This window comes from Rhinolophus hipposideros, assembly GCF_964194185.1.
Source record: "Rhinolophus hipposideros genome assembly, chromosome: 21".
Lineage (NCBI taxonomy): Eukaryota > Metazoa > Chordata > Mammalia > Chiroptera > Rhinolophidae > Rhinolophus > Rhinolophus hipposideros.
Window position 1 is genome coordinate 27,841,706 of NC_138067.1, and position 23,471 is coordinate 27,865,176.

General features: G+C 45.4%; 1 protein-coding gene and 1 long non-coding RNA gene across 3 annotated transcripts in view; one reads left to right on the plus strand and one right to left on the minus strand.

Moving 5' to 3' along the window:
- PLCG2 (phospholipase C gamma 2) overlaps window positions 1-23,471 on the plus strand; it is a 136,657-nt gene that overhangs the window by 94,344 nt on the left and 18,842 nt on the right. Inside the window, exons 23-31 of one of the 2 annotated variants that reach the window (XM_081031355.1) lie at window positions 2,157-2,253; window positions 3,628-3,694; window positions 5,540-5,697; window positions 8,385-8,487; window positions 9,906-10,115; window positions 11,618-11,763; window positions 12,733-12,847; window positions 13,760-13,927; window positions 21,524-21,612. In XM_081031355.1, coding sequence (XP_080887481.1) covers window positions 2,157-2,253; window positions 3,628-3,694; window positions 5,540-5,697; window positions 8,385-8,487; window positions 9,906-10,115; window positions 11,618-11,763; window positions 12,733-12,847; window positions 13,760-13,927; window positions 21,524-21,612 — 1,153 coding nt within the window. The remainder of the gene's footprint in view (window positions 1-2,156; window positions 2,254-3,627; window positions 3,695-5,539; window positions 5,698-8,384; window positions 8,488-9,905; window positions 10,116-11,617; window positions 11,764-12,732; window positions 12,848-13,759; window positions 13,928-21,523; window positions 21,613-23,471) is intronic. The other variant, XM_081031356.1, reaches the window with a different exon arrangement.
- Window positions 10,106-13,540, minus strand: LOC308489770. The gene is made up of 4 exons (XR_013992140.1): window positions 13,477-13,540; window positions 12,719-12,800; window positions 11,954-12,041; window positions 10,106-10,318 (listed from the first exon to the last, which is right to left on the minus strand). It is a non-coding gene; the product is annotated as an uncharacterized lncRNA (long non-coding RNA).

Here is a 23,471-nt window from a genome sequence, read left to right on the forward strand (position 1 = left end):
AGTGTTTTTTTTTTTTTAAATTTGGAGAACCCCCTCTTTCCAAGCCAGTTCTTACCAGGATTCCCAGAGTCAGACACAGGTAACAGCGGAGTGTTTTGCTGAACCTGGAGTGGGGCCCTGGAGCTCCTGTCTGGCCTGCCTGCTAACATCTGCCCTTCCGACAGCAGCCCCCAGAGCTCCTCCTCGCATGTTCCCAGCCCCAGCTTGTCAACCACAGTGTTACCCATCTGCTTCTCCCTTAGACAGAGGTTTGACTTTCCCAAAATCCGTCCATTCTGTGTGGCATAGCCAGAATCAGCATCTCCCCCAGGCCCTAGTGCCCCCTCATTGTGCTTTTGTACCCTGCCTCTGTTGAGGTTCCATTTGTATGCAGGTGACTGACATAGGGGTTGTGGGTAGAGCCCAGGTAATCACTCCAAATCACACACTTTCCCATGTGTGAAAGAGCCTCATCCCTTTCCACACCTCCGATGTGGCATTCTCCAAATTTCCCAGGCTCTTGTATTGAGATGAAATAATAGGCTGGTATAAAGGGCTTTGGTGGGAGACCGTGGGCAAACTGCCCAGCTGAGGTTCACCCATTTCTCATGCTCTGTGGTGGCAATAGTGCCACCTAGTGGGATGCCTGCATCATACCACCTTTATCTTTGCGTCCTCCTTAACTGGTTCCAGTATAGCTAAGGGGGACCAAATAAGTTTTGTCTAAACTAGGAGGCATCTGAGAGGGAAGGGAATGCTCTTGTTAATAACTACGCCTGGACAGCAGGCACAGACCACTCAATTCTGGGCAAACAGTGCGTACAGTCACCTGAAGACAGCCAGCCTTGGCCTGAGATGGGGCTGGAGAAATGAAGGTGACAGGGTGCGAAAATGGCTTACAGCTGGTGAGCCTGTATTTCCACCAGGCCACGGGACAGTCGGTCCTTCGCCTGCTTACTCGGGTCAGTAAACATTAGTGAAGTGCAGATGTGATAAGCTCGAGAAAGGTGTCACATCGTACACCTTTGAGAAAGGTATAAATTAACGGCAAGGTGCAGGGTGTTCCGACAGCTGTGGGCACGATGCCACAGGAGCACAGAAGTGTTCAGCCTAGGTGGCAGTCAGGGGACACGCCTGGAAGAGGCACCTCTGAGATGAGTCTTCAGTTGTTAGTAGGAGCAAGCTAAATACAAAGGGTACGGACTAAGGCATGGAAACTAGGCAGCATGGTGGGGGGCACCTGGGGTGTGTGTGTGACAGGTTGCCTGGAATGAATGTCAAGTCTGAGTCATGGAGAGGCGGGAGTTGAGGTCTGAGAGTCCCTGGGGTCCTTTGTGCTCTGACGGCCAGGCTAAAGAGTCTAGGCTTGCTTCTGAAGGCCTCGGGAGCTGTCAGTGTGGTGTGGTCAGGGACACATTCTGGAAAGCGCCCCTGGCTGCAGAAAGGGGTCCACACGAGAGATTGTGCCCAGGTGCTGGACTTGGGGTTAGAATCTTAGAGGTGTCCACCGTGTAGTAGAGTTGAGACACATACACAGATCAATTATGTCCCATGTTATTAGTGCCATTGCAGAGGTGGGAAGAAGGTCCTGGGCAGTATTTTAGCTGAACAACAAGAACTAACACCGCTGAGCACTTACTATGTACTAGGTGCTGTTTAAAGCTCTCAGCATGTGTTAACCTGTGCAGTCCCAATCAATCCCACTAGAAGAGGCACTAGGATTATTCCCATTTTATAGACGGAGAGTCCGGGCCACACAGTGCTTATGGAACTGGTGATGGAACTGGAATTCGATTCCAGGCTCTCTGGCTCCGGAACCTTCTTTATCCCACCATTGTCTCTAAACTCATGGCCCTCCTTGAAATGCAATTGCACCAGCTTCAGATTAGAGCTTGTGCCTTTTCTGGCTTCTGATGTCCGTGTAAAGCATAGAAACTTTTGACTTTTGATGTCTTTGACCAAACATTAGGATCATGGGCTGAGGACTTCCCCCTCATCACTCATTGCTGATAAAAAAGCAGAGGATCCCTTTGAAATGTTCTGTTGTCCCGGCTAATGACTACCTCCTCCGCTCACTTGCTGTCTTTCCCCCCACCAGCAGCAGGGCTCTAACGAGCAGTGATGGATTATTAACACTGCTGAGGGGAGGCCCTCTGATGCCGTCTCTTTACATCTAGGTGGAAAGGAGACTATGGAACCAGAATCCAACAGTACTTCCCGTCGAATTACGTCGAGGACACTTCCACAGTCGATGTGGAGGAACTGGAGAAGCAGGTAAGGCTCCATCAGCGGGGAGGCACCTGGTGGTGCTGTTCTTCGGGGAATCCACGGAACCATCTCAGTGGGCACATAGCACACGCACTGCTGTGTGGTCTCCATAGCGCTCTGGAACAGGGACAACAGAGTGACGTGGAAATTAGGAGTGTTCCCCCGAGCTATTGTGGGCGAAAGTCACTGGGACAAGCCGTTATGTTTTCATCAGGTTGTGCTGGGTTAGAAGGCTTTGAATATGCAGGAGAATTCCCTCTGGAGTGAAAAATGGCCAAATGGGGAATTTGTCCTTTGCTTAAAGCAGCTTGCAAATGAAACACATTTAGCTTGGCCAGCCAGACATTCAAAACGTGCTTGGTGTGAATAAGCAAGCGGGCCTAAGTAGAAGGTGAGTTGAGGCCCTCCTGGTGACATTGCAAACCTGGTTTCCGTGCCCTACCTCCTCTTGCCCAGAAGGAGCAAAGAGCAGCCACTTTGAGTGGGACAGCATTGCACCAAGGAGGAACTCTGTAATAAGGACTTTAAGGCCCTATTTGAGCCCAAGGAATTTTCTAAGGGAGTTGAGGCAATCTGGGAAGGCTGCATGGAGGAAGGGGGATTTGAGCTTTAAAAGTCAAGTTAGAGATCAATAGCAAGAGACGGGCAGGAGGGAATTCCAAGTGGGAGGCACAGCTTAAGCAAAGGTGTGGTAGTAGGAACGCAGTTGTGTTCAGTGTGTTCGACCTGAGGGAGAGACGTGACCCCCTCCTCCCTCACTGTGTCTGTTCGTGGTGTCCCTCCCCTCGCAGTCAGCATTGTCCTAGTGGAGGGATGGGGGAATACAAGCGATGGCCAGGTGCACCGTTCTGCCTTTTCTTCTGAGACCAAGATATTTCCCATCTTACCTGGACCGTGGGAGGGTTCAAATGTCCAGTGGGTAGAGGTAGAGCTGGAAGGCTAACCAAGGCCTTAATGCCAGATCACAGAGTGTAGGTGCCGGTTCCACAGGGCATGGGGCATCTTAGAGGGTTCTTGAGCTGGGCTTTAGGAGTCCAGAGAGTCCCATTTCATCATCATGTCAGAATAAAGGATCTAGTATGTTTTTGAAACCAGATCCATGGGAATGCTTCAAAACCTGTTCTAGAAAATCACAAGGCACATTTTTATGGATTGTGAAAATGAAACGCTGAACCTGCTGGCACCTGCTCACTGCTCGGTCCGCATCAGCAACACACTTCATTATGTAGCTCTCTCCCCCTGGACATCTCCTGTAATGAAAATGCATTTTAAACAGTTCCATAGGCAGTGTCTCTGCTAAGCGGTGTGCTTTGGAAACTGGTTGTCTTTTGTGATTATTCCTGTTAAGATTAACGTGAGTTATGTCTTGTTTCTTCACAGATTATTGAAGACAATCCTTTAGGGTCTCTTTGCAGAGGAATATTAGATCTCAACACCTATAATGTTGGTACGTGCACACGTGGTCTTAGCCTGGATTCCCACCCAAATGCCCCACTGCCTGGCCTCAGAACTGCCCCAGGCAAGGAGGAGGTGGCGGTCACTGGTCCTTCTAGCCTTGATTTGGATGCTGAAGCCAAGTTGTGGGCTAGGCTGGTCACTAATTACAATGTTCTGTCTGCTCTTAATATCTGTAAAGTGCTAACACAGTCACCATGTGCAGAGTAAGTGCTAGACAAGTGTTAGATGTTATTCCCAACGTCATTTCAGAGATACTCCTGGGTTTCCCATGCTTTTCTAAGAGGAGCTGGGCTGTAGGCTGGGCTGCGATGGAACACAGAGTTGGGAGTGTCCAGTTCTAAGCCTAGCTCTGCCTCTCAGTTGCTATGAGACCCTGGGCCTTGTCATTTCCCTCTGAATTTCCGCTTCCTGGATGCTCCGCTGGGCCTGCCCTTATTGGAGTCTGGTGCAAGGAAGGAGTGAATGCATGGCCCCGGGCATGCAGGCTTACACACTGGTGGCAGGGCTGTGAGTTATATGGAACTTTCTGAGCCTCAACCATGCCCGCTTTTAAGTGAGGATATAGTAGCTTGCATATGAAGGGACAGAAGGCAATTAGGAGAACATTCTGGGCAAGAGGCCTCAACAGCTTCCTTTTCTGGGCAGTCCACATTTCCACAACAGGCCTCCACGTTCCCTACAGTTCAAAAGTCCGTTTAGCTGGGCTTTGTCCCTCCAAGGCCCTCAGTGGGGAGGCCTGAGCATGGTCCCTGCAGGGCGAGGAACTTTCTGCTTCTAGTGACAGTGCTTTGCTTTCTCCATTTAGTATCTGGGTTTTTTTCTTTTTCTTTTTTCTTCCTGACAACAATCCAACAGGGTAGGTAGGAGAGGGATTCTTTGTCCCAGTTAACAGATGAGAAAACCAAGCTCCTAAGTGACCACAAGCCCTGCCTGATGTCCCCAGGTGGGTAAATTGACGAGCTGGAACTCACTTGTGTTGCTCTTTGTATTGTCTCCTGTACTGTGTTTGCAAAGCACAGACGCATGGCTTAGTGGTTACGAATAGGGAACTCAGCTTTGCCATTACTAAATATGGGACCTTCCATGTGTTACTTTCCCTCAATGAGTCTCTGTTTTCTCTCCTGTAAAATGGGCATGACAAGAGTAGCACCCCTAAAAGGTTATGATAAGGATTAGATAAGATACAGTGCATGTCATCTGCTTTGTATATTGCCCGGCACATAAGAGCTCAGAGATCTTAGTAAATGATGTTCTTTGGCAGATAATTTCTCCTGTCAGAGCCTTAATTTTCTTATCTAGAAAACACTTCCTCTGCAGAGAGAATCTATTCCATGCCTCTAGCTTCGGGTGGCTGCGGGCCATCCTTGGTGTTCCTTGGCGTGGGGTTACATCCCTCTGATCTCTTCCTCTGTCTTTTATGGCCTTCTTCCTTGTGTCTGTGTCTCAAATTTCCCTCTCCTTCCTCTGAGAAGGACACTAGTTCTTGGAGGTAGGGTCCACCCTAAATCCAGGGATGATCTCATCCTGAGATTCTTAAGTACATCTGCAAAGACCCTATTTCCGACGAAGGCCGCATTCATAGGTGCCAGGAGTCAGGACGCGGACATATCGTTTTGGCGAACACTACGCAGGCTGCTGCATACCTTACACAGTAACGTGTGTAAGGACTCTAGACACTGCCTGATACAAAGCAGATGTTCCAGTCAGTGCTGACCATGATTACAGCAATGGTGGTTGGGTTGGTTTCATGACAGAAGTGGCTCCGGCAGCGTGAAGTCTGGTCTTTGTGGTTTTCTAACCGGCTGATCGGGACTTTGGTTATTCTCTCCCAAAGTGAAAGCCCCACACGGGAAAAACCAGAAGTCTTTTGTCTTTATCCTGGAGCCCAAGAAGCAGGGTGACCCTCCGGTGGAGTTTGCCACGGACAAGGTAGAGGAGCTCTTCGAGTGGTTTCAGAGTATTCGGGAGATCACCTGGAAGATTGACACCAAGGTAAGGCCTTTGCTCACCTGCGCTCAGGTGGGCCTGGTATGCTCAGGTCTCTGGCACTCTGCTGAGGTGTGGATGGATCTGGGCAGCAGGAAGAGCAGGCCCAGGGGTCCCACAGAGTTCACGGAGCTGATGCTGTGGGTTCAGACAATAACTCCAGTCATTTTGAAGAGGAAGTGGATATAGGATGTCCCCCCGGGGAAGCTGAGTTGAGTTTGAATGGTCAGAAGGCTCAGAGTATAGTGATTCCAGATATCTGGGGCTGTATCTTGGCAAGAAAGTTTGGCCTTTCTTATTTTGAGTGTTTTCTTATCTCTAAATATTGTTGAAAGCAGGCTGGATCCTTTCCACAGCGAGCCTTCCCTGAGCTCACCTCCCTGGACCCGCAGTGGGCCCTGGGAATACTGAGATTGACAGGACCCCATTCTTTCCCTTCAGAAGCTGTGTTCCTGTGGAGGAACTTCTGCTCTAGATGGGAATAAAATTTCCAGGGTTATCTTGACTGGAGCATTAGTGTTTGGCTGGAAGTGTTTTGAGGAGCATGAGGTTCTGGGTAAGAATGGGAGGTTTGGAACTAGCCATACTGGAGTTTGTATCCCTGCAGGGCTGGATACTGGGCATGTAACCAAACTTCTTGGGGCCTCAGTTTCCTTGTCTGCAAAATGGGGAGCCAAGAACCTAACTCAAAAGATGAAGTGAGGATGAAATGGGAAGAAGCATGAAAACTGCTGGGCTTGGTGCCTGGCACACAGCAAGGGCTCAGTTCGCGGAGGTATTTAATCATCATGTTGTCATTGTACCAGGAGGACACGGGGAAATGTAAGGTACATCTGCCCTTTCTTGTGGCCGTCCAACTGGGAAGACATTCTAGGGTCTCCCGTGTACTCACTTGCTTCTAAGACAGGTCTTGACCCACAGGACTGATTGATGTTAAAGCTTTCCCAGGACCCCTCAGGCTCTTCCCCCCTCTCGTTATAGTTTATGAGTCTTCCCTCCTTCAGTGTTCTTGGAGGGTCAGCTGCCATCAGCCTGGTGTTCCCTTCTCTCTGGGGTGCCTCGCCTCTTGGCCAGTCTCTGGTTACTGTGTCTCCCTTTGAACATCCTGGAGTGAAGTTCCACTTTTGTAGAAGGCTTTCTGCAGCGGGCTGGGGGGACGAACGAGCACCCTCCCTGCCAGGGCTTGCCGTTTTTCCTGTCCCAGAGTCTAGTCAAAGGCCTTTCATGTGGGTCCTCATTCCTGCCAAGGCTTCCACGCCCTCACCCATGGGGTGAAACCATGAACTTGTGGCCCACAGGCTGTCTGCTCCCACTTTTCCTAACGGCAGCATCTCATCTGCTATCTTGGGGCTCCAGTGCAGTACTGCTCTGCGGCACAAGGGGGCGCCACTGTCCCAAGGTTCATTTGAAAGATCATTTTCCCCATCTCCTCCTTGCCCGGTTGAACAGTTGTCATGATATGTATGGCACTTTTTCCAGCATGTGACCCTCCTCAGCACGTGCTAGTATTTGTGATTCTGGGCCCCTTTCGCTGAGAATGGAGAAAAACACCAGGGAGGAAGCCCTTTGCAACTATTCTCCGTAGACTTTTTTCTGAGGCCCCGAACCTCTCCTGAGCGTGGGCCGAGTGTAGGGCTCAGAGTGGTACAGGCATGGTGGTGATACTCTCTTCCTGGTCCATCCCAGCTCTCCACTTCTCTTCATGAAGAAAAATGTGACATCCCTTGAGGGTTCTCTGCTCCTTTCTCTCCTCTCCTACCTGAAGGCTTCTGAAATTAAGCTTAGGTGTTGAAGGCAACGAGTCTGTCTTTGATCTACATTCCTCTTTAATTGGTTTTTACATTTGCTAAGATTTCATGAGAAAAATTTTAAAGTCTTATTATACAGAGGATGCCAAAAAAATGTATATGCATCTTGGGATGAAAACTTCCCATTTTGCTGTTTTAAGAATGTGCCAGGTGCTTTTTCTGCTAACTCCTGTCTCACGTGCACATTGTTCGGTAGACTGATGGAAATGGATTTGACAGAGGCTCCTCCAAGCGGAAATGGTTCCCAAGTCCCTGGCATGTAGCCTGGGCCCTGGGGAACCCTTGGGATGTAGCCGTGATGGGGGGAAGTCTTTGTGCACATTGCAGAGAAGAGGGATGCAGGACACAGCAAGTTATGATGACAGGGACGCTTTGGTCCACAGAGCCCAGGAGGACATGAGGTCATGGGGTTGGAGAACTAGAATTGGATGAACTATAAGAGTGTCGTTTTAGGGGAAGGGATAGGGCAGGAAGCCTAGAGCTGAGGGTTAAGGAGAGTGGGGTGCTGGACAGACACCAATCCTGGGTGGAAACCACTTGGTCAAGAATTTCGACGGGAAGAGAAGGAAAGAGAAGAGGGGTAGGGGAAAGGAAAACATCCAGTGACAGAGGGTGCCCCAAAAAATGTATACACATTTTAAGAAAGGAAAAAACTGTGTCAAAATTGTAATACTATATACCGATAACCAAAGATGAATCCAAGTCATATGTATACATTTTTTTGGCACCCCTGGTATATTAAAGATCTGAGCATGCGGGAGGGAGGGCCAAGAGGAGAGGAAGGGACTCAGAGGGATGGAAAAGGCCTGCCAGGTGAGCTAGGAGGATGGGATTTCTCAGGTGCTGGCTTGAGCACTGAAGCTAAAGATGGTTGGCCCCAAACAGGAGAACAACATGAAGTACTGGGAGAAGAACCAGTCAATCGCCATCGAGCTCTCGGACCTGGTCGTCTACTGCAAACCAACCAGCAAGACCAAGGACAATTTAGGTACTGTCTCCCATGACTCTGTCTCTTGACACGGTGAAAACTCTGGTTTCCTTTTGTGTCACAGGGCACAGTGAGTGTGGTCTCTACTCCTTTTTAACTGCTCTAGGTGGAACCTCCCCTTGAGTTTATCCTTAGGGCCACAGTGCTGACGAAACAGTCTCTGTGGTATCTTCAGGAAAAGCCTCTCATAGGGTGAATTAGTTTCCTACTGCTCTGTTAAAAGTTACTACAAACTTGGTGGCTGAAATCAACATATTTATTCTCTCATAGTCCTGGAGGCCAGAAGGCTGAAATCAGGGTATTGGTAGATTTTAGCCACTCCCTCCAGGGGCTTCAGGGGAGAATCTGTTCCTTGCTCTGGTGCCTGCGTCACTCCAATCTCTGCCTCTGTGGTTAAATGGCCTTCTCTTCTATGTAGTCAAATCTCTCTCTACCTCCCTATGATAAGGACCCTGTGGTTACATTTAGGGTCTGGATAATCTCCCCATTTTAAGCTCCTTAATTTAAGCACATCTGAAAAGTCTCTTTTGCCATACAACACTACATATTGACAGGTTCCAGGGATCAGGACCCGAATATCTTTGGGGGCCATGATTCAAACAGAAGGATTAAAACATAATCTTCTACCAAATTCTCTGAAGTATACAGTTCTTTGATCTAATAATGATCCTGTTCACATTTTCTTCCCCCTTTCTTTGAGCCTTTTGAGCAACTCCTATCTTTGATCTCACGAATCTGTGATTCCAGGACAAGGCCAGCGAAACAGTACTACACCCCAGAGTTAATGGTCCCTGGGCACCTCCACATGCAGGGTGAGGTGACAGGCCCTGCAGGTCTGGGGGCTGTCCCACCACAGCGTGACGTGAAGAAGCAAAGTTTCACCCAAGCAAAGAATTGTTTGCATGTTCCCAGCCCTCTCCTCCCACTCATTCTCCCTCTCCCCTCTCACATCCCTTCCTGCGGGCCATTGATTCTGCCTCCACCAGGAGCTTGGCTCACTCATCTGTGTTTACAACATCTGTGATGAGGAAGCCAGATGTACCGTCTGGTCCTTCACTCCTAAGATCTCCTCCTGCCTGCTGATCCCTGAGGCAACTCCCCGACCCTCCCCTCTTCTATAGTTGTACCACTTTTGTGTTTTCTTGTGTAAGGCTGTTGATAGTTTTAAACAGAAAAGAAAATGACAGTAATCCAGACACAAAGGCTGTGGGAAGACTGGGCTCCCTTTTAATATCTGGGATTCGCAGAGGGCGGGAGCCCGTAGCAGCCCCAGTTATGACAACATCGTCAGAACCATGTGCCTGTCTTGTCAAGGACAGACATTCCTGGTTTCATGGTACAACCCGCTCATCCAGCCTTTGCCTTGAGACTGTGCGTGAGACGCAGAATAAATGGTGACTCCTTCTCTGTGTGTGCAGAAAACCCCGACTTCCGAGAAATCCGCTCCTTTGTGGAGACAAAGGCTGACAGCGTCGTCAGACAGAAACCCATCGAGCTCTTGAAGTACAATCAAAAGGGCCTGACCCGTGTTTACCCAAAGGGACAGAGGGTAGACTCCTCCAACTACGATCCCTTCCGCCTCTGGCTCTGTGGCTCCCAAATGGTGGCGCTCAATTTCCAGACTGCAGGTAAAGGGGGACTGATGGTGGCCAGCAAATCCAAGATGGTGACGGTGCTGTTCCAGGCACAGTCTGCTGGGACCACCAGTGGGACATAGCGTCCCGGAATGTTTGGTTTGTCTTAGGAACTGGTTCAACCAACACACTAGTGAGAAGGCCATCAGTTGAATGGAGTGATGAAGGGGCTTGATGGGGACACCTGAGAGCCGGCCCTGTGATGGCAAGAGACAGACACTGAGTTAGTCTGGTGTAAGAGAGAAAGGAAATGTATTAGCTTGTGTAATAAAAAAGGCTAGGAGTTGTGCCAGCTTCAGGTACAACTGGATCCAGGTGTTCGGTGGCTTTCCTCAGCACGCTTTCCTCTTGTCCTGCCTCAGCTCTCTTTGAAGCCTTCACTCTCAGACTCTCTTCCAGACATTTTCACATGCTGGGAGAAACCAACACGCAAAACTCTTTTACACAAGTGGTAGCTTAAGTCACGGTGTTTTGCACTTTTGTTATTTAAGCCTCTTTGGGGGATTCGTTCATCAGTAGTGATGTGCCTGCAGAGGATTCCACTGAATGGAACCATCCTTTATGCAACCGTTGCTAAGGCACATTGGAGTTATTCCCCATCACTTGCTATCGCAGCTGCACTGCCTTCTGTAATAACCTTTTGTGAGCATCGTTTCACAGATGTGAGAGTGCATCTATGGGACAGAATTCTCAGGAGGGCAGGGTGGGTCAGACAGCACTGGCATTTCAATCAGCTTGGCCCCGACAACAACCAGTGAACATTTGGACCCAGGGGTGCCGAAGCTGAGAAATTTGGCCATGGGCCTCCTGGGTGGAAATTCAAATGGATAAAGCGTTTATATACACCCTTTCAGCATAACGTCCCCAACTTAATTTTATCAATCTTGGCCCATCTGATAGGTGAAAATTGATGGTACATTGTCGTTAGAGCACCCCTTATTGGTATCGCTCTTGTAAATCACACGACCCCATTTCTCATGTATTAAGGAAGTGTTTGCTTTTTCTTTTCCACAAACATCTGTTGATGCTTCTGACCCAGTTTTTCTAATGGGCTGTAGGTATTTCAAGCATGCATTTATCAGATCTCTTAGATAAATATATACATCTAAAGTCATTTGAGTCAAAATGATTTTTCTTTCCACAGCATGTCTGAACTTACGGGAAAATGTTTCTATGTAGAAATTTTTAGCTTTGAGTAATAGATTTTAATAATCTTTTTTTTTTTTTAATGGTTCTAGATTTTGTGTCATACATACTTGGAAAGGTGTTCCCTGGTCTGAGACTTTTTTCCAAAGCCCATATTTTCTTCCAATCATGTGGGTTTCCAGTGGATTTTTTAAAAAAACTCTTTTTCTTTGAGTTAGGTATCTAGCTTAACAACTGACTCAAATTATTTTTGGAAAAATGTGTCAATCATTTCTGACCTAGCACCGCCTGGCCCAGGAGGTGAGCCTTTTCCCGCCTCACTTACAGCAGCGGTGCCCTTTCCTTCCCAGATAAGTACATGCAGATGAATCACGCCTTGTTTTCACTCAATGGGCGGACAGGCTACGTCCTACAGCCCGAGAGCATGAGGAACGAGAAATATGACCCCATGCCACCTGAGTGCCAGAGAAAGATCCTCATAACCTTGACTGTCAAGGTAAGGCCCTCCTCAGCCCCCACCTCCTTCTCCCAGGGAGTCAGGTCTGTGGCATTGGGAGGGCCCAGCCCTGTGCCTAGTCACATCTCTTGTGGGATATGGTTTGAGTATCTTAAATACAGTGTACTCAGGGTCATTTTACAGGGAAAGGGGAGGGAGATAGTCCCCAAATTCATCTCGGTCACCTTACCCGTGTCGTCTGCTGGGCTAAGGTATGAATCCATCTCTTGTGGGATTCAGCAGGTTATCTCCTGGGTCCCCATGAGGATATTTTCTGGCTAGAAACAGAAGGAAAGAAAGCATGTGGGAAATGGCCATTGCGTCTTTATGGAAGGGAGCGATTTCCTCCCCAGTGGCCAGTGTGAAGGGTGGAAGCTTTTAAAAATTCATTCAACTTTCAGAAAATGTGTTGTCTTTGTAAGAATGTTTGTTTTTTACCTCTTTTGGAAACTATGCAAAGTAGAGGGATAAATTACATTTCTCCTAAGATTAAAGAAGCAAAACAATGAAACTTTTGTAACCAAAGGTCTTTGAAAGAAGATCGATTACAAGGAGACTATCACGTACTCTCCATATCCTTTGGGAGCTGGGAAACCCAGTGACTAAATGCTCTGTCTCTGAGGGTGCCCCCTGGGTGAATGTGTTTCTGTGCTCAGGTGAGGACCACCTGTGGATCTGATGGCATGGGGGCTCTGATCCTGGCTCATCTTAACAGCTGTGGGAATCCACCCCAACTCTCCATTCCCATTTCCTCATCCACGAGAAGGCAACAGTGGTGGTGCCCACCTCAGAAGGTTGTTAGGACTTCTCCAGTGGAGGATCTGAGGCTGGCTTTGAACTCAAGCAGTCTGACTCCAGAGCCCAAACTGAGCTCCGTGCTAGCCCATCCATCCAGAACTTGTTACTCTACCAGTGAGAACTTGTTAGGACAGATCTGGGAGAATTCAGTCCTTACCTTTGGTGTCCTAGGTTCTCGGGGCTCGCCACCTCCCCAAGCCTGGACGAAGTATTGCATGTCCCTTTGTGGAGGTGGAAATCTGTGGAGCCGAATATGACAACAACAAGTTTAAGACGACAGTTGTGAGTAAGTTGCTTGGGTCCTTTCTTCCCTTAAACTTCCAGTGAGTAGAGTCACATGTTGGGGATACTATTCATTGGGGATTTTGTAATGCGCTGTGGTTGCCCAGGTCTTTTCCTTCATCCCTCCTGCTCCTGCGTTCAGCTCAGGAAGGGGAAACAAAGGGCCATGTGATTAAATAGTTGGACTCGTACTCAGTGCTGCATTTCTCTGCCTGTAACTCATGCCAGACAAGGCTCTTGCTCTCTGCACCGTGACACTAGGGGGTCCTCTCTGTGCAACAGCCCCCATCTGCTTGCGCCACTGAGTCCCAGACTAAGAAGCAGAGACACAGAGAGGATGTGGCTCCCTGACCCAAAGGCTGCAGGCCAAGAGAAATGCTTGTTCTTCTCTTTGAAGCCAGGAAGGGGCTGTGGGCCTGGTGAGACCTGGGATCACTGCCCCTGGGGAAAAGAAGCACAGTGAACAACTTGTATGTTGACCAGTGAAACTGGCATTTATGGAGCGTGGCAGGTTGACTACTTGCCTTGCTCTGGGAAGCTGATTTTCCGTTGACAACTACAGAACCCACGCTGGCTCTGCCTCTTCAGAGAGCCAAATCCACTCCCCTCCCATCTCACCTCTTCCAAACCTACCTGTTCCTGCTGGGTCGTTTGCCTCCTGTCCTTTCCACCTCCCAGGCAGTGGAGATGGGAGCTGTAGAAAGGGGAGGTGTTACTGAGGGCTGGGCCTGTTACAATAGCTTTACCAGAATTGCTACTGGAAAAAAGATTATTCGGATTTTCTTAGATCTTGGCATAGACGTATGTTTACCCAGTTGCTAAGGAGATTTAAAGCCGATGAACGTGGAGATGGTTTTTCGGCGGGGGTGGGGGGCAGGACGAATGGGACCTCTAATAAGCTTTGATCACCTTCCAGATGACAATGGCCTCAGCCCTGTTTGGGCTCCAATGCAGGAGAAGGTGACATTTGAAATTTATGACCCGAACCTCGCATTTCTGCGCTTTGTGGTATACGAGGAAGACATGTTCAGTGACCCCAACTTTCTGGCTCATGCTACCTACCCCATTAAAGGCATCAAATCAGGTAAGAGGCCTTTTGATGAAGATGTTCCGTTCAGGCTAGCGTTGTTCTTTGCTCTGTGCTGCTGGCTTCAAAAAGAATGAAAGAGCATTTTCGTGGTTTTTTTAGGAAATCCCTGCAAGACTGGTTAGGGGGCTTGCACAGCTGCGTTTGTGGTAGTTCCCACGAGCTGGCACATGTGCAGCCCATCATTTGGCACGCACAGGGGAAAGTGTTGAGATGGGGTGCTGGGCCCTTCAAGTCAGGTGTCTGCATGCAGAATTGAATTATTAGTTGATTTTCCACCTGGCTCTGTGGTTTGATTTCATTTGGAAAGGTTAGAAGCTGTTTGCCTAGCCTCCGCCAGGGCTCAGGGTTTACGTACATCTGGTTGGCTCTCCCACCCTCTCTCTGGCTGGGAAGGAAAAGGCCCTTAGCAACTGCTGTGAGTTATAATCATAGGTCCACCTCCCCGGGTCATCCTGAGCAAGTTACTGAAGCTTTCAGAACTTCCCCTTCCTTCCGTAAAATTGAGATGATTTTCTTCTTCCAGTTGTGATTTTCTTCCATGCCTAACAAAACACAGAACTCCTTAATGCTTTGAGAAGGGTCATTTTGTGTTTGCCTGGGACCACACCAAGCTGGGTCCTGTGACCAACTCTTAATTATCAGGAGATGGCGTCCCACCCAACAAGGCAGATAGACTCACTCGCCCAGGAGAGGCGATTTGGGACCATTTATCCAAGGTGCTACTTTGTAAATGTGATTATGCTTATCTTGTATACAGTTTCTCTAATTTACTTTCCTGCTGGATTTTATGTAGAATGTTTGACAACCAGGCCCTCACTCATCAGATTCCCTTTTTTTCCTCCCTTATTTGAGACATAAGATCATAGATCCTTCTAGATTCCTCATGAGGTTATTGTTCCTGTTTCCTAAGCATTATTTTTTCAAGTGAAAAAGTTCACTCTCATTTTAGTGATTTATATACAAAGATAGTTTTTTCTCTTGATGTTGTTTTGAAACCTTGGATCCTGTTTCGTGGTGTTTTTTTTTCTTCCCCTAAACTTGGAACATATCAGTCATTCCCTAAATTTCTACCTTTCTTATTAGTATGATAAATGTGATAATTTCCACCACTAGGCACTTGCCTAATTAGGCATGCTGGGGAGTCTGGAAAATACAGGTTGCTGAGCTTATCCCGAGGTGTGGATTCAACCTGTTCAGGGTGGGACCTAGGAATGTGCATGTTTAGCCAGCTCCTCAGATGGCCCTGGGATGGCACGTTGAGAAAACTGAGCTAGACCGTGGCTGCCCATCTTATCATCAAGGAAACAAATTCCTAAGCAAATGAGTAGATTAAATAAGAACCTGAAAAATGTTTAAACAGTCTGATTTTTTTTCTTTAGCGTTTTAGAAATATTGAGCTTCCTAATTTAATAAATAATAACAGTGAGTATTCATTTGTAAGGCTAAGATATTTGGCAACCCCTCTTGGTTCACTTCCCCACGCTAAACTATGTTAAACCCAGCAATTTAGCTGCAGTTGTTAACTTTGTAATGTGCCTCTTTTAAATTAGCCAAATAAATAAGGCTTAAGACAGATTTATTTTTATAGTCATGGTACCCACCCATTCCTAACCCACGTCCACTGTTCTCACCTTGCACAGGCGGGCGACTCTGCTGTTGCCCCTCGTTACCCACGTCCTCTTAAAGGATAAGGGACTTGAGCACTGCAGCCCCTCCCAGTGCCTTGGAGAGAGGTCGGAGTTCATGAACTCTCTTTACTGGCCACCCTATTGTGTCAATTCATCTAGAAAATGCTATGACTTAGCTTGGAGATTTAACAAAGAACAAAATTTCAAGGATGATGAAAACTGACCCTTCCCCCAACTGTGAGATACTCAGTAAGGTCTCTCTCTCTCTCTCTCTCTCTCTCTCTCTCTCTCTCTCTCTCTCTCTCTCTCTCTCTTCCAGCTTCTAACGCTGCCTGGCACATTCATATTCATGGAGGCAGTGAAATAAAATGAATAATCCTTTGAGCTTAAGGCAGTGGGGGCCTTCCGAACTCAAAAATAAACTGCCCTTTGTCATTAGGGACGCACTTAAGCTTTTAAGCCAGCTGGAGCTCGGGAAGGAAGAAAAACATCATTTATTGTGTTAGTTAGGTGCCTTAAACTCTTTCTTTTAATCCTCACGGCAACCCTGTGAAAGGGGTTTTAGCATCTTCAGTTTTTAACTATGAGCACGTCGGGGCCTAGAGATGTTAATTAACTTGCTCAAGGTCACACACCTGTAAGACCAGAGCTAGGTCCAAACCCAGGAATGTCTGACTTCAAACCCCAGGTTCTCCCTACTGTCCAGGCCACCCTGGAGGTGCCTCCGAAGCCAAAATACTGATCTTACTTCCAAAGAGATCTCTAGTTCCCTTTCCTCTGTGACACAACTAAAATCAACAAGAGTGAAAACAGAATCAGACTCTATTTTGGGAGAACTAGGCAAACAGCGTTCAGTCCTGACACCAACATGAAGGGCTGCTCATAACCATGAGACGTGAGTAGTGAGAGGAGGTCCATGGAGAGGGGGACATTCAGTAGAGGGCACAGAGCCCACTTCTCCAAATTCGGAAGCATGTGCTGAGTGCAACAATGCCACTTTGCTTGGAACCATGTTATTAGAGGTCATGGGCTGCCTGGCAGCCTCTCTGGACACCATGGGTGCTCAGCATTCCGGTACGTTCTAATGGTCAATCAACACCTAGACTAACACCTAGACGGACTTATTCCCCACTGTCCACAGAGCATCTCATTAGGGATGCAGAATCTCAGGCCCCGCCTCAGGTCTCTTGAGTCAGAATCTGCATTTTAGTAAAATTCGCAGGTGATTCACATCTGCTTTAAACTTAGAGAAGCACTAGGCCAGACAGCAAGAATTCTGTGGGTAGCCAGGCAAAACAAAACAACAGCCAGCAAACTGATAAAAGACATTCTCATCACCTGTAAGGGGTAAATAGGTCAGAAAACTTCTCTACAATAGTATTCAAGGAGAGCAATGTCCCCCCCCACCCCAAATCCTCCAGGTAAAAGAGTGTGAGCATTTTATACCCACTCACACTATCACTCAAGCATAAAACTAACAGGCAGATGCATTCAAACATGCACAGTTCAGGGATTATATGTCCCACAAGCTCATACTGAAGAAAATAAAAAAGGTGAGCATTGGAACATGTTTTAAAAATTTTGTGCATTTCACTGTGTGTAAATTTTTTCATCAGAAAAAGAACACTGTAAATAACCCTTGAGCTCTAGTTAATGAGATAAATGCTGACATATTCAGGGTGACACGTACAGATACCTTCATCTTACTTTGAAATACATACATACACACACATACACAGTAGATTGGTGGGTGGAGAAATGTGATAAAACATGGGTAGTAGAGGTTAAGGGTGAGATCTAGGTAGTGAGTGTAGAAGTGTTTCTTATAATATTCTTTTAGCTTTGCTGTATAAATGTCAGAAAAATACAACTAAGCATCCCTTTGTGGGAGAATTGTGGTTACAAAATTGAACACACACCTTACACACCATGTCAAGTAGAAGCAATAGGGTTTACTCAAAGTAGGGGAAGAAAAGGGAGAGAGGGTGTAAGGATGCTGATTTCCTCCTCGTTTGCAGTGGAAAGTGATTGATTCAAAAGATATTATTTAAAGGTTATAAATCAACTGATAGTATAAAAAGTTTTCTAAGGGAAGTAAGAATCATCATGAAACAAGCCAAAACCTGAATGATGGAAGGCACAGAGGAAATAGTGGCTGTGCCCTAATTCGAGCATTGCTTGTCCTGGAGAATCAGTGGCCACAATGTATATAAAAGCTTTCAATTCAGAGAGGCGGGTCCAAGATGGCAGCAGAGATAGACGATGAGCTGGCCCCCTTCCAAGAACACATCAAATATACACCTGTATACAGAGCAGTTTTTCCTGAGAGACAACTGTGAGTCAGTTGAACAGCTTTTGCACAATAAGCAAGAGAGAAAGACCTCATAGAGAAGGTGGGGAACCACGGGAGCTCCCCAGGAGCTGAGGGAACAGCCCAGGACCAGAACTGGTGAGCTCTACTGTTTACATTTCCCCTGAACATGGATAGCAGGCCAGAGCGCCATCCAGGTTCTCTGGCTGACTTGCAGGCTCCAGCCACCCCTCCTGGAGTTGGGTCCCAGGAGGGCACCATACTGTGCCTACAAGGAGCCCCTCTACCTGGAGATTGACCTAGTGGGTACACCCACGTGGGCTGCGCACTTGCTCCCTTAGCCCCACCTTGATTAGAAGAGCAAGGAAGCGTGTACACAGCAGGCTACTTCACCTGTAACCCATACCTTCAGGCCAAGAGACATACCAGGTACCATACGTGCCTGCCCTGGCTACAACTGGCCTGCCAAAACTATTCAACACATAGCCTACACAGAGACCACCGTTTCAAGACTGGGAGGGATAGCTATTCTATCCAACTTATAGGCACAAACACAGAGAGTCAAGCAAAATGGGGAGACAGAATATGCCTCAAATGAATGAATAAGAAAAAAAACTCCCGAGAAAAACCCTAATGAAACAGAGATAAGTAATTTGCCTGATAAAGAATTCGAAAAAATGGTCAATAAACCTGAGAATACAAGAGAGGAATTCCGAGAGCACTTCAACAAAGAGAGAGAAAATGTAATAAAGAACCAATCAGGGAAGAAGAATACAGTAACTGAAATGAACAATACATTAGAAGCAATCCACATCAGATTGGTTAAATTTAGGAAAGGAAAAATTTTCACTGTTAAAGCAAATATACAATCACCATAGTGAATCAACCACTTAAAAAGCAATATGAATGTTAAAGGACAATATTAACAAAATTAACTATAACTACAATAAACAATCGGGATACACAAAGCAAAAAGATAAAAAATATGATGTCATAAACAAAGAGTGGTGGGGAATAAAAATGTAGTGCTTTCAGCATACAACTGAACTGAAATGCTTATCAGCTTTAAACATACTGCTATAGATAAAGAAGGATATACATGGTAACCATAAACCAAAAACTTACAAAAATACACAAAAAAAATGAAGAGAAAGGAATCCAGTCTAAACACTAATGAAAACCATCAAATCAAAAGAAAAGAGATCAAGAAAAGGAGGAACAGTGAAGAACGACAAAACAATGAAAAAACGATGAATAAAATGTCAATAAGCACATACCTATCAATAATTACTCTAAATGTAAATGGACTAACTGCTCTAATCAAAGGACATAGGGTGAAAGAATGGATTTAAAAAAAAATGACTCGTCTATATGCTGCTTACAAGAGACTCACTTTAAATCAAAACACACCCACACAAACTGAGAGGATGGAAAAATATATTTCATGCACATAGAAATGAAAAGAAGCCTGGGGTAGCAACACTCACATCCAACAAAACAAACTTCAAAACAAAAAATGTAAAAAGAGGCAAAGAATGACATTGCATAATTTTAAAGGGGTCAATCCAAGAAGAGAATAGAAGAGAATATAACAATTGTAAATATCTACACACCCAACATAGAAGTACTCAAGTATATAAAGCAAATGGTAATGGACATGCAGGCAGAAATTAACAGTAATACCATAATAATTGGGTACTTTAATACTCCACTTACCTCAACAGATGGATCATTGAGACAGAAAATTAATGAAGAAATAATGGCCTTAACTGTCAAATTAGACTAGTTTGAGTTGATAGACATTTATAGAGTGTTTCATACAAAAACTGTAGATTACATATTTTTATCAAGTGCACACGGAACATTTCCCAAGATGGATCACATAGTAGGCCACAAAACAAGCCTCAATAATTAAAGAAGACTTGAATTATATCAAGCATATTTTCTGACCAAAATGGCATGAAACTAGAAATCAACTACAGGAAGCAAACTGGAAAAATCACAGCTACATGGAGAGTAACAACATGCTTCTAAACAACCAATGAATCAAAGAGGAAATAAAAAAGAAAATCAAAAACTACCTCGAGACAAATGTAAATGAAAACACAATCTTACAAAATTTATGGGATGCAGCAAAAGCAGTTATAAGAGGAAATATTATAGCTAGACAGGCCTACCTCGAGAAGCAGGAAAAATCCCTAATAAACAATCTAAACTTGTACCTAAAGAAACTAGAAAAAGAAGAACAAACACCCCAAAGTGAGTAGAAGGAAGGAAATAAATAAGGTCAGAGTGAAAGAAATTAAATAGAAAAGCAGAAAAAAAATAGAAAAGATTAATGAAACAGATAATTCTTTGAAAGGATGAATAAAATTGATAAGCCTCTAGCAAGATTTATCAAGCAAAAAAGAGAACACGTAAATAAAATCAGAAATTAAAGAGTAGCGATTATAGCCAACACCCCAGAAATACAAAGGCTCATTAAAGAAACTATGAACAATTAATATATATGGCAACAAATTGGACAGTCTAGAAGAAATGGATAAATTTCTAGGAACATACAACCTTGTAAGACTAAACCAGGAAGAAACAGAGAATCTGAACAGACCAATTACTAGCAATGAAATTGTTAATAGTAATCAAAATACTCCCAACAAACAAAAGCCCAGGACCAGACGACTTTACAGGTATAAAAATGTCAAATCATTATATCATACACCTAAAATGAATATAATATTATATAACAACTATACTTCAATTAAAAAAAATATATATATATATATAAAGCTTTCAAGTCAATCTGGGGCCATGTAGTGAATCCCCAAGACACAATGTTAAATGTAAGGTTCAGAATGGCTTAGGTCAGGGCACCTTCCTTTGTGATTTAAAAGGAAACTGAAATACATGCACAGATTATCTTGGGAAGATACTGTTAACAATGGTTCTTTCTGGAATAAGGCATTATGAGTGGGTGGGAGATTTTCACTTTTATTCTGGATTCTTTTATAGTAAATTAAAACAAGCCAACCAACCAACCTTTGAGATGTGTTTCCTTAAACATTATTTAATGGATGGTAGTGGCTGGGGAATTCAGCTCTACCGCAACCCTCCTCTAACTAAACATTTGAGTGACTGCCGGACATGGGTGCTAATTGTAAACAGGGAATGCCTGTCAGAGGAGGAGGATCAATAATTCTCTGAACAGTGGAGGGACAGGAAGATTTCCTCCCATTGGAAATCTTTAAAGACACCCCCGTCCTACACTCTGTAAAGGAAATGGATGTGAGGATTCATTACTCTTTTGAGTCTTTCAGCCTTAGGAGTATTTAAGGAATTGAACCACAGATGCAGCCACTCTAAATTCAATGTGTAATGTTCTGCGGGTTTTACTTGCTTCTGAGTAAATCATTTTCATTTCTAGATGGCAGATATTTTTAACTTCACTTCTCTGTATGGACCTGTCAGTCAAGGCTGCATTCTGGAGCCCCTCTCCTTAACCATCAGGATGGGACCTCTGGCTTCCAGAAAATCAGCCCAGCACAGGGCACTGACCTCTTTGCTCCTTGAACTGGTCATGTGATTCCTGGGTACCCCAAGAAAGCTAACGTCAGACATTAATTGCCTTTGCATTGTTTTTCCATCCTGCTGCAGGATTTAGATCTGTTCCTCTGAAGAACGGGTACAGTGAAGACATTGAGCTGGCTTCCCTCCTGGTGTTCTGTGAGATGCGGCCAGTCCTGGTGAGTGGAGAAACGTGTTGGGGTTCCCTGCACTACATCTGCTGGTGGGGGTGCAAGTGGCCAATGATTACAATTGACGTACGAACTTAAACCCATTGAGAATTATCTAGCCAAACACGCCACATCATTACAGAAGAATTCCTTTCAGCTACAGATTTCCCCAGAGGTCCTAGGGTTTTCCTCTCAGCATCCATCCTTGAAGAATGTGGTACGATTCTACGAGTAGACTACGGAGTTGCAAAGGGTGAAGCTTGTTGGAAGTTCATCATAGTTTCATTTTAGCAAAAGCCTGGCAAGACGATGTTCTTCTAGATAAGTTCATCCTACCCGGTGCCTTTCCCTGCCTGTTGATCTTCGGTAATCCCTGAAAAGGTCTGAGAGCATCCAACAAGGCCTTGTCATGGCCTGTTCCTGGGAAAGAAATTCATGGACCACAACTTTCCAAAAGGAAAGTTTCACTTTCCAAAAGTGAGTGACACTCCTTTTGTGGTTCTCTCTGTTACTTGAGGGGCCTGTCTTCTTGGTCCTTTTGGTTTGACAAGTCCTTGAAAATATTTTTAGTCCAACCTTTAAGCAGTTAGAGTAGACTTGGCAGAAAGGACTTGGCCTCCTTGAACTATGGAAGAGGATAAGATTGCTTAGGACATAGATTGCTGAGGACATAGCACGAAGCGGTGAGTAGTTCCGGTCTTGGGTTTGCTGGTGGGAGAAGATGTGGATACTTATTGTGATTCTGGAGCTGTAGAATCCCCTTGATGGCCTCTCACATAGGATGAAACCCACTTGGCATGTGTTTTTGCAAGGCCTCATATGTGGCCAATGAAATCTCCCAAGATCTTCCCATCCCCCACCGCAAAACCCAACATGGGCTAGGGGGGTTTTATGGTAACTCCAGTTCTCTTGGAATAACCTAGAAAAACCGTGGTTCTGGACCCCAGCAGGCTCAGTGCTCCCGGATGCACATCTGGTTGTTCTCTGGGTGGGAAAGTCACAGACTGTACTGTTCTTTAGGCTGTAAGAACTCGACAGTGATTTGGAAGTTGCTTTTTAGGGAATTTCCAGAATATAGCTGAGTACTACCAAATGGGGAAGGAGGATTGCAGGGATGGGAAGCCGTTTAACAGCCATAGTCCATGCAGTAAAAATTCATGAACTCGACTCAGAGGAGAGATTAGGCTTATCTGCAGAGCTATTTCCCTTACGTTCAGTTTTTGCAACCTTGATAGTTTTACACTCCAAAGCATTTTAGAAGCATTGAGATGGATGCAAAAATAAGACAGAAAGCAGTAAAAACAGGAAGCAGAGACTTAAAAGGCACATTAGTTGGGGGTCCTAGAACCTCAGTGACAGCCAATAAAAAAATTTTTGTTGGTAAAAAAAAATAAGTTCATGATGATGAAATTCTGTCTTAAAAGGATAAGGGGATGGAAAATGGAAAGTTCTCCATATTGAAATAAATTTTTAAATTTTAGCGCTTTAGGCTGTCAAAATAAATGTAGTATTTATGTGAAAATTATAGTTTTCACTTGAACCTTAAATTAGGGATCAAAAAAAAAAATCACCTTTCATGATTCTTACAATGATAGAAATGCTCAGTCATGAAAGTTTACATAAATTCCTCCCTTTACCAGGCAACTGAGTCAGCCAACGGGTCCTGTTGAGAATGCCCAAGTCTTAGATTTTTCCTCTTTTAGAATGAATTATGCATTTGTCAATCTATCATTAATAAGACTATCTGAGGTCTTTAAGAAGTCCATTAACAGACTTAAGCCACAATATATTATTTTGTATAAATGGTTAAAAAAACCGCACACACACACACCCAGATTGTGGGGAAAGTATAGTATTATCATTTAGGG